A 15,219-nucleotide genomic window follows, 5' to 3' on the forward strand; every position below is an offset into this window, starting at 1 on the left:
TAGAAGAAATCATTAAAATTATAGAATACTTACTAAACGGAGATAAATCGAGATGATGGTAAATACCATCCGTTTTTTCACGTGATTCTGTCTCTAGCACACGTTCTACATTTTGGATATCTTTCACATCAATATGTTGCCGGTGATCTTGTGTGGTATTTGATATCACTTTATAAGAGGCTACGCCTAAACGGATATCATGTGATACACGCAAAACAGTTGTTTCGGTAACTTCTTTTACAATTCTGTTCGACTTTTCCTGCGTAAAAGAATCATAACTTGTAGTACGAATATGTAACAAGCTTTATTGCAAAGATGACAAATACTTTGAAGTTGCTATAATCAGAAAAATGATCACGCTATTCGATATAAAGTCAAATAAAAATGGAAATAATGGCTAGATAAGAAATACACACACACACACACACACACACACACACACACACACACACACACATGCGTACACTGTAAAAAATTTATGTAAAATTTACAACTATTATAGTGGGTAATTTGAGACCCACTATAATAGGTGTAAATTTCCACACATTCTTAATTTGTGTAATTGTTATACAAAATTACTTTTTCCTTCCGTACTGTAATTTTGTAAAATTACAACTATTATAGTGGGTCTCAAAATTACCCACTATAATAGTTGTAATTTTACAGAATTTTTTTACAGTGTAATTCTCCTTTGAGATATAGGTTTGAGATATAGTTCTATCAACTGGATTATACGACATACATTAATAATTTTGTCCATTGTTTCCATTCGTGCCGTTGGTTTTATTCCGCTGATAGTGGAAATATTTGATGTTGCTTCAGCAAATTTTTGGTTTTCATTGTTCGGAGTAAAAATAAGGGGTGCAATATTTGTTAATTTAGGCTTTTCCATGGCCAACCTATAAATATTTGCAATATTCCGAATTAATTCCGAAAATATTTCGTTACAGTGTGTTGAAAGTAATTGCATCTTATTAATTTTAATTGACATTTAAGATCTTATTTGATAATTGAAATTAAGTAATTTAAATTCGCATAGATACCAAGTGTAACCAGAACATGTTACTATGGGTGTAATGATAGAAAGATCTTCGCATTCCGGCGATGTTACGAAAGATTCGCTTCTCGAACGCGGAGGTGGAGTTATTGAACATTCGGTCGCTGTTGTATAACCTTCCATGTTGTATTCTCCTGTTGCGCTTTCGCTATGAGAATTTTCGATCAATTCCTATAAAAAATAAAAAAGATGAAAGTATTTTGAAAATATTTAAGTGATTTTTTTAAAAGTGAAGAAAAATGAATATATCTGTAAATCAATATTAAAACACGTTATTGTACCTTAGTATTAAAATCTTTATTCAATGTTTCAACGTCTTCCACAGAATACGGTCGGATATGAGGTAAACTTCCATCAAATTTTTCCGCCGTAGAAGTAATGGATTTAATTGCATCAGATTTGATTCTTGTAGCTACAGTTTCCAAAGTTATTGGATGCATTTGAGGAATTACAGATGCGGCTGAAGCTGTCATACCAGACGTCAATGCAGTCGTGGTAGAATCCGTATGTATGGGCACGCTTAACGGCGACATAGCAGATATCGAGAGCAAGGACGAAGCAGAGGATGTCACAACGGTAGGAATAGACATTGGTCGAGTTTTAGCTCCAGCTTCGCATAGTCTCGCATCCAGTTTTTCCGCGAGACGCGTTACTTCCGCTAATTTCGCCGAGATAGCTTCGACAGCTGTCAGATTACCACCGAGGATTGAAGCATCCTCAGTTTCAGACATTCTAGAAAAGCGAATTTGTTGGTAAATATTCTATAAATACATACTTTCTTTCTAAGCTAGATATTTTTGAACGTTAATTTTTTAATATCTATTGTTCCAATGAGTTTCACGAGCTTTTCATGGTATTGTTGCTTTTTGTTGTTTTTTCATATTAATATTACTTTTATAGTTTTGTTACAGTTGCGCAAAATAACAATTAAAACATTCAATAACTATAAGTATTATATAATATATATATATCAAGTCACATGCATACATGTGTTAGTTTTATTTTTTTTTTGTCAGGTGTGTTTGTGTACGTATGTAAATAGTCTCTGCAATTTAGGACGAAGTTCTAATTTTGTAGCTCACATTTTCTTTACGAAGCGCCATAATTGATTGCTATGTTAAATCTCAAGAATGTCAAAGGTAGATTTTTATCAAAAAAATTTTTTAATACGTTATGATTTTTTATAGAGTGTTTACTTCTTTTTTTATTACTGAGGTAAACGTGCCAGAAATAGTCTTCGTGATGCAATACGGTAGGTGATTCTTCGTGACGCAAACCAGTTCGCCAAAATATTATCGAAACGAGATTCGCGTTACTAGTCGAGTTTTATGTTACGATGTGACCGTGGAACGAAGCCAATGGAATGTGGACCGCGGTATTTCATTATTCATGAATATTGTAACAATTTTTTATTATGTGCCCATTCAACGCTAAAAGCATCAACAAAATTTGTTAAGTAATCTTATTAAATTTTATAAAGTCTAAGTTAAAAGAAGACCGCCGAATAATACCTTTTATAAAAAAATTTCGAAAATGTTTATCTGTCAACTAGCACATGTAATCCACACAATTGCGCTAAACACAAGTTTATAAAAAAAAATATATATATATATATAGAATGGGAAATATAATCCGTATGTAAACTGAATCAAGCGAGAACATTATAAATTTCAGTTATTTTATTGCAACCGACTTACATGCACCAGATTATAGAAGCTATCTCGACGAGAGCCGGCCATAGACTGATACACTGTCTCTGTTAAACACGCAGGCGTTCGCGTTCTACCAAGCATATTACACCACACTCACTAGTTATTATATTTTACTTACTCTGTTTTCCTCAAATTATGGTTTATAGGAATAGAAAAGAAGAATTTTTAATATTTCTTTTTATGATTTATGTTTATTAGCTTATTAATAAAATATTTTTATAGATATTTACCTTATTTCTTTTATTTTTTAAACAATTTAAATACCTTATCTTTTACGTAATTGTGTGATTCAAAATACTAATCTCTAAAATTTGATATCTTCAAATTAATGGTATATAAGTTTACTAATGCTGTAATTATATTGATGCGAAGCGATTCCTCGTTATACTTACAATCGGCGATAAAGAGGTTCCTTTAACCTCGTCTTGAGGAGACGACCCAATCTTACCATCCGACCAACTTCCAATAGAAGTTTCTCTCGATTATCAAGGATGTCTCTTATACTTTCTTTCACACGTGCTTTTGCCGCTACGTCTTCATCTTGTGCAGAATGATACAGGGCTGTCACTGTTTCCGCCAAATTTTGTAATTCGGTACAATGCTTTAAATAAATTCATATAAAGTATAGAAGAGAGAGACTACTGTCTACACACACACACACACACACACGGAGAGAGAGAGATAATGCACAAAATAACAATTCTTTTGTCCTAGAATATTTAAGTAACTTGAGCAACTGTTGAATTTACATATTAAGTTAATATTAATTAATATTCATACATCTTCGACGTTTCTGTGAAAAACAGCGCATACTCGCAGCCTGGTTAATTGTTCCTGACTAACAGACCGAAACTGTCGCCAAGCCTGTCGTAATTTCGAAAAGAGATTAGCATTGCTTTCTAAAGATATTCTGCAAGATAATCTCAGTACCCGTGCTCCATTCGCCAATTGACCACCATACTCATAAGTTCCCTGTAAATATTTATCTCACTATATGTTCACCACACATATAATATTTCTACATAAAATAGAACAATTATGTATAATTATACTATTGTAACTCTCGATTTATTTTATAAAACTAATTTGTAACAGTAATCATGTTTTACTTTTGCTGTTTCCTGGAAAGATTGGTGCTCCTCTTTTTGGGATTGTATTTCCTTTACATTACATCCAATTTCCATGTGATTTTGAAGTAAAACATTAAATAAATCATTTAACCATTTAACAGCCTAGAAGGTGCAATAAACACATATATTTAATGTATTATTTATCCGTTAAAACATTTTTATATCTTGGTCCGTACTTACTTGTTCGGCATCGCTCTCGTACATGTATATCAAAGCTATCTGTTTTAACGACAGTTTCTGTAATTCCATGCTATCGTTAAATATATTCTTCCTGGCATTTGTTGCATCTAATATGTCTTTTACATTAATGATATCTTCATTATAATTTACACAAACTTCTCGACCAAGCGCATCCTTCACAGGCATAGAAAGAATGTCCGATAACTTTTCGCCTTCTTTTACAAGCTCGCGTTCTAAACTGTCTGAAAAATTATTCAAATATGAAACAAATTTTACACAAATATTAATATCTAATGAGTCATTTTTACCTAAAATTGTTTGACTTCTTTCCAAAGTTAAGAGCTTAATGCTCGCTTGAGAGAAATTGTAATTCCTGTTGCCCATAACCAACTGCTCGAATACTTCACTCGTCCTATCGAAGTACTGTAAGCAATAATAAACGGTAAAAAAAACCCTTTCTTAATTGACAATAATTCAATCAATAAAAATTTGAGTTTCACCTCAGAAACAAGTCTAAAGAATCTTTGCGAAGTGATTAATACATTTCTACGTCGTTCGAGCCGTGAGGCGAAGCTACGACAAACAAAGTCCATGAAATCTCTCTGAGATTTTAAATCTTCTGGTAGTCTATTTTTAGGTAGGCTATCGATTTTATGGAGTAGCTCTGCATATCGTCCATAAGTCTCCTATAAACATATTAAAATTATATCCATGTAATGCTCTTTTAACACAAAATGATGATATTAGAAAATTAGTAAGTTTTGCTCATTATTTACCCGACATTGAAGTTCAATTTTTTCGTGCTGCCTTCGGAGTTCTTCAGATGAAGAAACATCAAACCCAACCTGACAACAAGAGTTCAGCATTGTGTCCGCTGGACCCAAGATCCAGTCAGTAACACTCGATACACCCCTTTCAAGGTCTTGGATTACTCTGGCAGTATCCAGATTTCGTTCCATTTCTGCCCAAGAATTTTCAATATCCATCTGCAAATAACAGAAACAACATTGTAATATTGAGAAACAACTAAATATATAAAATAAATTTGAATAGACCAGTAATAAAAAATTGAATACCTGCTTTAGTTCGATAGAATCGAGTAACTTATGAATTCCTTGAATGGTATCCAAAATATCCTTGGAGGATTCTCTGCTCATTGAACTTACTAAATTCCTACCTAAATAAATGAAATTTATTTAACTTTATCCATTATTTTTACATAAGGGACGACACTTATGTACTCAAAATAAGTTATTATATTTTTATTAGCATGCCTGAATTTTTACAAACTGCATCAGACTTTTATCTCTTTCTTCATATTTAGATAACATAATTTTACTCATATAAAAAAATTTATAGAATTAAATAAAAATATATAAACCTGATTGAAGTATATGACGTGCCGTTGATAACAATTCTGTGCCCATCTCCCAATAAGATTCTACATCATTCGATTGCATCATACGAATACCATCAAGAGTATTTAATCTTTGATGTAAATTTGTCATCTTCGATACGAGCTCTAACGCATCTCTCGAATAATCTTCTATCTTCTATACGAAATAATAAGCACCAATTTGTTAAAAGAAAATTAACATATCATTCGCATTGAAGATTTAGTTTATACATATGGCCAAAAATGTCTAATTTACCATACGTTTTTTAATCCATTCGACGTGATTGTATGCCTTGTTACCTGCTAACTCGTACGGTAATTGAGAAAAGTCAACGTAAACATGCAGCCTTGTTAGAGTAACGTATATTGGCTAAAACAATTGACAGAAATAAAAGAAAATCAAAGCTATTATGTCATTATAATACGCACGAAAGCATAAAGCTACAATTAAAAATAATACAATAAAAAAAATTATTTTATATATATACATATATGTACAATATAATATTTTTTTTTTATTTTATTAGACTAATTCACTCACTTCGCCATCTTTGTGAGACTTGGTACAGCTATCGACACGTTTATCCCAAAAACCATCAGGCCGTATCACGATCACGCAAATAACTTTAGATCCTATAAGATTCGTAGAGAGCCTAATACAAGATCTAGTTACGCGCCATGCACTGCGACGCGCGTCTACAACTAGAACCAATCCGTTTTCCTTTGTCTCCTCGCTATATAGTTCATTACCAATAAATATTTAATTATGTATAAATAATGTAATTTTTAGTATAAGTATTATATAGTTAATAAGATATCAAAGATATTATCTATACCTGAAAATTGATGTAAAATATATAATGAGAGACTCTAATTTTGATTTTGTTGTTGAATCAAATTCCGGTGGAACACTAATTACTATTAAAGGTCGTCCGTCGTGATCACGACCACCTGGGACATACGCGAGTTTTGATTCTAGATCCTCCAGAATATCCGTTGCCTTCAAGTTTTTTATTATAGGCATCTCTATAACTGCTTGTTAAAGAAAAATGTCTTAGATAGTTGTAAATAATAAAATAAAACAACCAAGTTTGTTACTCTTAATGTTTTTACGCGCATCGACGTTTTAATTGTATTATGCAATTATATAGTATAATGGTACTCACCGGTCTAATAAATATAATGATCTCCACGCTGAACCGCATCGAAAATTTCGAAAACACTTAAAAGGTATTACAAGAAAACATTATATAGGCGCAGGACACGTCAAAAATATATTGAAATATTTCAAATGCATCGCAGAAATGTCGAGTATCAGCGAGCAGCTGCTTCAATTCTAGGCGTTACCTGTATATGTATGTATATCCACGTGAATGACAATTAAGCAAACTGCCGTGCCTCGTTAACTCGAGTCTGTCGCACGTGTTCCGCGTTAGTGACAGAAGAAAAATTTTCACATGCGTAGATACATGCACGTATATTTATGTGAAACATGCAGAAGTGCAGTGCACGATAAATGCAGTGCGCGAAGCTGCAACTGCGATGGAGGCTGCAGGAAAACCGAAAGCCATCTCTGGTCCTTTCAGATACAACGGTACTTTGGCACCGATTAACCGTGTGTTCCCCTTCCTTTATGCATGGCTCTTCTCTTCCTTTCATCTCTCTGTTTCTTTCGTCTCTCTGTCTCTCTGGAACCGCATTTTTTCTACTCCTTATTTTTCTCGAACAAAAATATGCAAGAAATATTTTAGGCAAGAAGTAACGGATATTACAGAAGTATATCACAAAGATATGTATGTCATAGACGTTGAGATAATTGTTGCGGATGAGCACGTGTAGGATTAATAGATATCTCAAATTACGTTATACTGTTATAGGCAAAATATTAAAAACTGTGTTTTTGAAGATATATTATCATAATTGTCTGAATAATCTATATAAAAAAGTCTATTTTGTATTTAGTTTTTGTTGTCTTGTTTCAATAAATTTTGATTAAATACATGTTTGATATGGATTTATTATCGCAGTTCTATCGAGATGCAAATTTTTTAATATTAATATTTCTAAAACCGTCTATTATATTTTAAGGTCTATTACATTTAAAGGTACTTTTAATATTTTACTTTTAATATTCTTTATATATTAAATATAAATTTATTCAGTTCTTAATATTTTTAATAGTTATTTTTGTTAATAATTGATATACATAATCGAGTCTCTTATTAGAGAGAACCCATAAAAAAATTATAAATTTTATTATAAATGTTCTCAAAAATTGATCGGTAAAGAAACTTAAAAAATTCACACATTGACATTATTAATGAAAGAGCTTATGTTTTAATTTTTATACAATTCTTAACATTTTTTATTCTCTTTACAACCTTCTTAATATACATTAATATGTAAAACACAACAAAGATGTGTGTGTGTGTGTGTGTGTGTGTGTGTGTGTGTGTGTGTGTGGGAGAAAATCGTGATTACGCGGTATTATGACAATATTCTAATTGTAAATTAAAATATTTTTGTAAATAATAAAAGTTCTTAAAAATAATTATTTTAAAAATATGATAAAAGACTTTTAGTATCTCGTACGACAAGAAACAATTTTCTAATACTTTAAACTGTACAATTATTTAATCAACTATATGATTCATTGATTTAAAATAAATGTTTTACAAGATAACAACACTTTTTATTATTTAGTAATTTGTAATTTATAACAAAATGTTGGGAAAATATCGATATTATTTCTTGTATAAGCTCACGTACTTACATAGTTCCAATGTATAGCATTTTGTGATCTTATTATAAAACGCGATGCAATCATACAAGACGATTGATATGATGTACGGTGTACACAATGGCTATTATAAACCTTTAAATATAAATTGCAAATATAAATATCTCTTACATCGGACATTACATAACATTCTTTCTGACCAAATTTCTCACATTTGAACCAGCAATAATCAAACAAATATGTATATATGCATATATATTTTTTTTGTTTTAATTTTTGTAAAGATATATATATCGATAGAAATATACATAAAGTCGAAGCACCAGTGAGACAAAGATAGACGTCGAGAAAAGCTGAAGAGATTTGGTGTCGCTACAGTCGTGGACCACGGGGAAGTTCGCCAGTGCTCAATCGAGCCTCGCGCTATATCAAGCATACTTGCCGTCTTTCTCTCTCCCTTCTTGGCCATCTCTTTCCTTTTCTTCTGTGTTTCTTTTTCTCTCTCCCCCTCCCTCTCTCTTTTCCTCTTTTTCTCTCTCTTTCCCAAGTTGGGCATCATCAAAGATCATTTTGCTTTTTGATCATTCATCAGACAGTACTGTAAATGTGATACTTTTGACATTTTGGTAGACGAACGATTGGAAAACTGATCAGAAACGAAGTAATCGTCGAGCTAGGCTCGACGAGAAGGAGGAGGAAGAGGAAACACGATAATGGGCAACGCCATCACGAAAGATTATTCGAGGAACATCTCCGTTGGCACCAGCTCGAAAAAGACACATTGGGATGGCCCAGGTAAATCAATTTATTGTTTTATTCGCCTTGTTTTATAACTCTTAATAATTTTTGAAATTGGAACTTGGAGAGCCACGATTTGGAAATGTCACGTCGCGTCGATTGAATTAAAACGGAAGAAATTCATTATTTCGATTAGATGCAATATTAATAACAACATTTGATATAATAAATGTTACATTCTAAAATGCATTCACATCCGCATAAAAATTTTATCCCTGTTCTGTCTTTTTTCTTTTCTTTATAATAACAAAATTATTATTTACGTGTAATTTAAAAAATGATAAACATTATTTTGATTATTTCCGGAAGCTATCATTTTTGCCCATGTTTTCTTATAAATATAAATTAAATATAAATTATTCAATCTCTTTTTACATTGTAATTACATTTAATAATGGTAAAAATATTGATTGCAAATAATTTTTTTATATACCGTACACAGTTTATGACTTAAATAATAACTACAACATTATCATGATTACAATCGAATTTAATTATATGTGTAAATGTAAGAATGTGTAACCAATAACTTTTCTTCATAAGGCTCGTCGTATGTAATGTCAGTAGTGTTAGTAGTGCAAATTTAAGATTTCAAAGATTAGAACAATTATTGATAATCCACGTTCAATTGAATAGTTTCGACAGTGAAACAGCTCTAATAGCATATCTTCATTGTTCACAATTAGATCCTTACTAACTCTAGATTGAAAAAGATCTAAAACACTTTTTTATTTACTGTTGTCCATTAATTATATACTATAGTATTATATACGACGTCTATTTTTTAAGTAATGTACAGTCTGTGAATATGATATTATGCAGAATCACAGTATATGAAATATTCAATCTGCGGATGGTGCGCCGGTTCAGTACTCTACTGCACTGTATACTGCCAAACGCGACGCATTTTATTTTAGGAACGATACTTACGTACCGATGTTGAAAATCATCTGCTCTATATACATACACGAGTCTAACAAGAATATATTTCTTGACATTATAATATTTTACCGCTTATCTTTTTCGACTTTTAAATAAAATTAAGTCGTTTGATTATGAGTTTTGATGAAGTTGTAGAAAGAAAGATTAAAGTAAATTTGATTGATAACAGGTCTTCCGGCTCCACCGGGCAGACCTATCTTGATATCGGGAACGAATGAAACGCAGCCGGATGTTGTGGCAATACGATGGGAGAGATCACCGAGTAACGGTGGATCGGCGATCATCGGATATTTGGTCGAGCATCGACGACTAGGCTCTCCTCATTGGGTACGAAGCACCTCCGGTCTTTGCGCCTTTCCAGAACTAACTTTAAGCGGTCTCGAGCCAGGATGGCGCTACCAATTTCGAGTCAGAGCGCAAAATGCACTTGGACTTTCACAGCCAAGCGAGGTTTCCGAACCGCTCACAGTTACCTTACAAAGGGCCGCCCTCGCTTGCGCTCCTCATTTCGATCTGGAACTTAAAGATACGGTTGCGCTTGAGAACGACCAGGTACGTATATATCTATATTGCACGCTAATTAAATCATACATATAAAAAACTTAAATGCATTTGTAATTTTTTTCAATATAGGCTGAGTTTGTCATACAATTTTCTGGCACACCATTGCCAAAAATTTCATGGTTTAAGGACGGCTTCGAGATCTTTAGTAGTAGACGCACCAGAATTATTACGGATAACGGAAAGAGCACTCTCTTGATTCACCAGACCGCGCTTAATGACGAGGGTGAGATTAAATGTACTGCCACCAATCGAGCGGGTCACATTGCTACTAGAGCTAAGTTAATTCTCGAAGGTTAGTAAATTGTCGACAAAAAATATATAACATGACTCTTTATAATATATAAATCACTGAATTATTTGTACGTTTAGCACCTCCACGGATACGATTGCCGCGTCAATATGAGGATGGTTTGCTTTTCGAGCAAGACGAGACCATTAGACTGAAAGTATCTTTAGCAGGTAGACCAACGCCTGTCGTTACTTGGTACCACGACGGAGAGCTGATATCTAAAGATACTAGGCACATATTTGAAGTGATGGATGGTGAATCAGTTCTGAAAATACCAGATGCCAAACGACGTGATCGAGGAGAATACACTGTTAAAGTCACGAATAAATTGGGCGAAGATACTGCGTCTTTTCTGGTCACTGTGACAGGTGATAATATTGCATTAATTTAGATCGAAGCTTAAATTTTATGTTGCAAGTTTGATAATTTATTTTTTTTCCAATTATCAACTCTATCAATAGATCGACCCGCTGCTCCCGGCAAAATAGCTGTTGCAATGACGCTAGGTAGATCGGTGACATTGTCGTGGAAGGAGCCAGAGGATGACGGCGGATGTAAAATCGGGACTTATATCGTCGAATACTACAGAGTACGTAATCGGAACTATTATTTCCATCCGTATAAATCTTCAGAAGTTTGGCAACGATTGTTTTAGGTTGGCTGGGAGGTATGGCTTAAAGCAACTACGAGCAGGCGCACCACCACGACATTAACAGAACTGATCGAAGGTTCCGAATACAAGTTTCGCGTAAAGGCTGAGAATCCTTACGGAGTCAGTGACCCTAGTGAAGAAAGTGATGTTATCTTTGTTCCAGACATTAAACGAAGGTATTTTATTATCGATAAATATTTAAATTTAGCACACATTTGTTTGCGCAACAATAAATCTATAATTTTACGTTGTAGAATCGTAACACCGTCTTTGAATGAAAAGTCGCAAAGTCATCGAGAAATCAGCAGATCTCGTAGCGATAAACGAGAGGTGAGTTTCACTATGCCAGCGCAGAGAACTAGAAGTTTAACGAGAGAAGAAGCGAAAATACGAGACGATGAAAATAATAGTCACATTGAATACAACGAGCGATCAGCTTCAGTGCAACGGCTCGCAATGTCAACTTCTACATTAGATAGACCGTCCAGAGCAGACAGTAGAGTAACATTTGCACTGGATACTTTGAAAAAAGAACAACCTCTGATTCCTCCAGCCAGATCAAGAGAGCACAATTTTACGAAGCAACAAGTTGCTATTGGAGATTATACAAATCGATCAAATATTGCGGAAAATGTGAGAGACAAGGTAAGAAATAATCAAGTATTAAAAATATTATAATTGAATTTTAGATTAAAAGAAATAAAAATACATTTATTATTTTTTGCAATGTAGCAAGATATCATTACAAAGGAAGAAAGAACTATGACTTCGAAATCAGCAGCAACCGTGCCAGTCTCTTCTTCAGTTATCGAACAAGATACCGTGTCGCGCTTTATAACAAAAGAAAGGAGTCTCTCTCCACTCTACGTGCCAGGAATTCAAGAACACCGAAGAGAAGAGAATTGTCCCACAGCGAGCCACCATTTTTTACTATCTTCAAATTCAATTTCAAAAAAACAGAACGCCGTTGTAAACGAATCCATACTATATCTACCGGATAGTCCACAATCGCAAGGAATACTGCAAGAGGATGATGAGAACGCATTGCACGGCAGCTCGGAGTTTATGCTTGTTCTGTATCCGGAAGATGAAACACGAGAGAAAGATACAATCGACATGGAGAACTCTGCAGAAACTCGAGTCAAAAGCAGCATAAGTAAGAGTATAAATAAAAACTTTTGACTCAAATATTTTGAAAAGAAAAAGAATTCTGCGTGTATGGCTAACTTTATAATTATTGTTTCAGATGGCAAACGGAATATAATCGAATTGACAGAAGATGATAACGATCTTATACCACCGCCGATATCGTTATCTCTTCCCGAATTATTTAGTACGCAGCATCAAGTGGTGGAAATAATGCGAGAAGCGGTTAGCTCTACCGAGCTTCTTCACGAACGAGCCATGGAACGTTTCTATCGCGCAGTTGCTGCTGAAGAAGCATCTGAAATTACCAAACAAAAGATGCAATTTGAGAGACAAACCGAATCGATGCTATTAGATGTTGAATCTATTCAGAAACCATCGCTTCGAAGACGTCTATCTAATTCCGGTATCACTACACAAAATTTAATTGCTTCCTGGCAGGCCAAAAAAAATCGTCGAAGATCAAGCGAAGGCCAAACAGATGCAGCCCCGAAAACATTGAAACTTCTTTCGCCAGTTTTGTTATCGGATGTCGAAGCCAGATCAGATCCAAATCTTCCCTCTGAAACGATAATGGTAGATCCCTGGGAAAAAAGCAGCAAGGTCGAATCCGTGGAACGTCTGCGTAGATGGCACGAAGCTGATGTATCATTACTAGAAGAAGTGCAACGAGAAAAATCAATGCAAACAAATAATGAAGAGAAGATAATAATTCCACCATCCATCACTGTGAATAAAGTAGAATCTCAATCGTTGATTCAAACGAAAGCAGAGGAAGAGGAGGAGAATAACAGCATTGAGACTTCCGAAGAGTCGTCAGAAGAGATCAGTAGCGCAGATAGCGAAGATTTAAAATTATTAAAATCAAGGATCCTAGCAAGACAAATTATCGATGAAGAAGATACTTATCATCCTAGAGGAAGACCAGTCCCACACGTCGAACCAGAATTATCACAAATTCCATATGATAGATTATCAATTTATGAAATTTCGTCTCTTCCACCCATCAGAACAGTTACTTCTGTCTCGCTTAATAATGTAATGCCTAAATCAATTCTAAAAAAGCCCAAAGAGGAATTAATTCTTCAGGACAATTTTGACAGATCGACTCCTCCGGAGAAACCAATCAGAAAGTCGTTATCGCAATCGTATCAACAAGAAGATATAGAAAAAATAAATATGGACACCAACGACAGAATTTCGACTTTTTCTAGCATATCAGAGGCTCTAAAAACATCTACGATGTCGGAATCGGATACGGATAGTATTATATCTGCGGCAGAAGCAGCAAAAAATCGAAGAATGCAATCGAAATTGCGATCCATAACACCTGAAGAAGAAGCAGCCGAAATAGAAGCTAGAATGGCTGTTGTGAATCAATACACCGAGATAGTTCGTGAACACGCGAGTCATTCGCGACATGGTAGCGCGGCTAGCTCTCGAAAGTCCTCCATTTCCGAAGATCAGGATCAACAGCATCGAACACAGGAAAAACTTGCGCCATTAACAGATAAACAAGAGCAGGATGAGATATTGAAATTAAAAATTAAAATTGAGAATGAAGGCGACAGACAAAAGAAAAATAATCAAACGTCAAATTCCAGAAGAGAAAACATTGATTCCAGGGGTACGACTCCAGCGAGAGACACGATAAGTGCGAAGGAAAAGCGCGTCAGAAGTAGACCAAGCTCCAGGGACCAATCTCCAGTCGCGAGAAGAAGTGAAAAAGTAGGAGGTGCTTCTTCGAGATCATCTTCGAAAACCCGAAATCGCACACCTTCTCAGGAAAGAAATAATCGATCCTTAACGAAAAATGTTTCAAACGAGCAAAGCCCTCGTAGATCTAAAATATCATCTAGACCTTCCTCGCGCTCTTCATCGAGATCAAGTTCTAGAGAAAGATTTGGAGCGACAGTACCAGTAGAATTAAAGGTTGAGAAATTGCAGAAAGCACTCGAGAGTAGCAAGTATCGAGAAATAAAAAAAGAAATCGAAGTAACCAAAGAGAACGTCAGAAATAACACTCCTGATCGAACAAACGGAAAACAGTTAGCTCTAGAAGCTAAAAGAACAGTCAGATCGACGGTGAGCTATATAACCGATTTGACATTGCTATTAGCTGCAATGTATATTTATTTCTTTAAAAAAGAAACCTTGGCGGTCCCGTTTATCGTGCTTCTCCTATATCGAAGAGTACAGGAAGAAATACACGAGTGGATGCCACGTCGTTGGAGGCGATCTACCAAGAAACACTAATTGACCGATGTAACATTGCAGTCACATATATTTCACACATCCCATGTATTAATAAAAATATTTTAAATGATTAAGGAGACTCAATATATTGTACACTAAAATGAAATTGTATTATATATTAAATCGCAAACTATTTATAGCATTCTCCGTATGTAATTTAATCGAAACTTGTTATCGTTATCTGTTTTATTTATAATGAATGTTAATTCTCTACTTCTAATAAACTGTATTATATATACGTTTTCACCAAATTAGAATACGAACTATTACATACTCCATTATATTTTACGTTATATTATTATGTTATATCTATGTATATATATATAAATATATATTAATATTATTATTAAGTATCAA

The 15,219-nt window shown here is 34.1% G+C and overlaps 3 protein-coding genes across 6 annotated transcripts in view; 1 reads left to right on the plus strand and 2 right to left on the minus strand.

Moving 5' to 3' along the window:
* The window catches only part of LOC112452449 (muscle M-line assembly protein unc-89-like), a 28,301-nt gene extending 25,494 nt beyond the window's left edge, over positions 1 to 2,807 (minus strand). For 2 of the 4 annotated variants that reach the window (XM_025012656.1, XM_025012655.1), the window contains exons 1-5: positions 2,755 to 2,803; positions 1,339 to 1,789; positions 1,044 to 1,228; positions 743 to 899; positions 34 to 259 (exon numbers count right to left, since the gene is read on the minus strand). In XM_025012656.1, coding sequence (XP_024868424.1) covers positions 34 to 259; positions 743 to 899; positions 1,044 to 1,228; positions 1,339 to 1,788 — 1,018 coding nt within the window. In that variant the 5' untranslated portion in view covers position 1,789; positions 2,755 to 2,803. Of the gene's footprint in view, positions 1 to 33; positions 260 to 742; positions 900 to 1,043; positions 1,229 to 1,338; positions 1,790 to 2,754 lie in introns of all 4 variants that reach the window. The other 2 variants (XM_025012660.1, XM_025012659.1) reach the window with 2 other exon arrangements.
* Positions 2,808 to 3,012: 205 nt separating this feature from the next.
* LOC112452456 (SEC14 domain and spectrin repeat-containing protein 1-B) lies at positions 3,013 to 7,332 on the minus strand. Its single transcript, XM_025012679.1, has 14 exons — positions 6,823 to 7,332; positions 6,642 to 6,697; positions 6,312 to 6,507; positions 6,017 to 6,209; positions 5,732 to 5,845; positions 5,461 to 5,632; positions 5,156 to 5,256; positions 4,856 to 5,065; positions 4,580 to 4,765; positions 4,388 to 4,502; positions 4,080 to 4,321; positions 3,879 to 4,001; positions 3,550 to 3,741; positions 3,013 to 3,370 (listed from the first exon to the last, which is right to left on the minus strand). Exons 3-14 carry the CDS (start codon positions 6,497 to 6,499, stop codon positions 3,158 to 3,160), a joined length of 2,049 nt encoding a protein of 682 aa, XP_024868447.1. The 5' UTR covers positions 6,500 to 6,507; positions 6,642 to 6,697; positions 6,823 to 7,332; the 3' UTR covers positions 3,013 to 3,157.
* A 1,234-nt stretch (positions 7,333 to 8,566) lies between these two features.
* The window catches only part of LOC112452471 (titin homolog), a 47,958-nt gene continuing 41,305 nt past the window's right edge, over positions 8,567 to 15,219 (plus strand). The window contains exons 1-9 of the mRNA XM_025012701.1: positions 8,567 to 9,010; positions 10,125 to 10,507; positions 10,589 to 10,811; positions 10,889 to 11,176; positions 11,270 to 11,397; positions 11,464 to 11,636; positions 11,715 to 12,105; positions 12,193 to 12,616; positions 12,707 to 14,830. Coding sequence (XP_024868469.1) covers positions 8,929 to 9,010; positions 10,125 to 10,507; positions 10,589 to 10,811; positions 10,889 to 11,176; positions 11,270 to 11,397; positions 11,464 to 11,636; positions 11,715 to 12,105; positions 12,193 to 12,616; positions 12,707 to 14,830 — 4,216 coding nt within the window. The 5' untranslated portion in view covers positions 8,567 to 8,928. The remainder of the gene's footprint in view (positions 9,011 to 10,124; positions 10,508 to 10,588; positions 10,812 to 10,888; positions 11,177 to 11,269; positions 11,398 to 11,463; positions 11,637 to 11,714; positions 12,106 to 12,192; positions 12,617 to 12,706; positions 14,831 to 15,219) is intronic.

This window comes from Temnothorax curvispinosus, unplaced genomic scaffold, assembly GCF_003070985.1.
Source record: "Temnothorax curvispinosus isolate PA1 unplaced genomic scaffold, ASM307098v1 QBEX01003408.1, whole genome shotgun sequence".
In the NCBI taxonomy this organism is placed as follows: Eukaryota; Metazoa; Arthropoda; class Insecta; order Hymenoptera; family Formicidae; genus Temnothorax; species Temnothorax curvispinosus.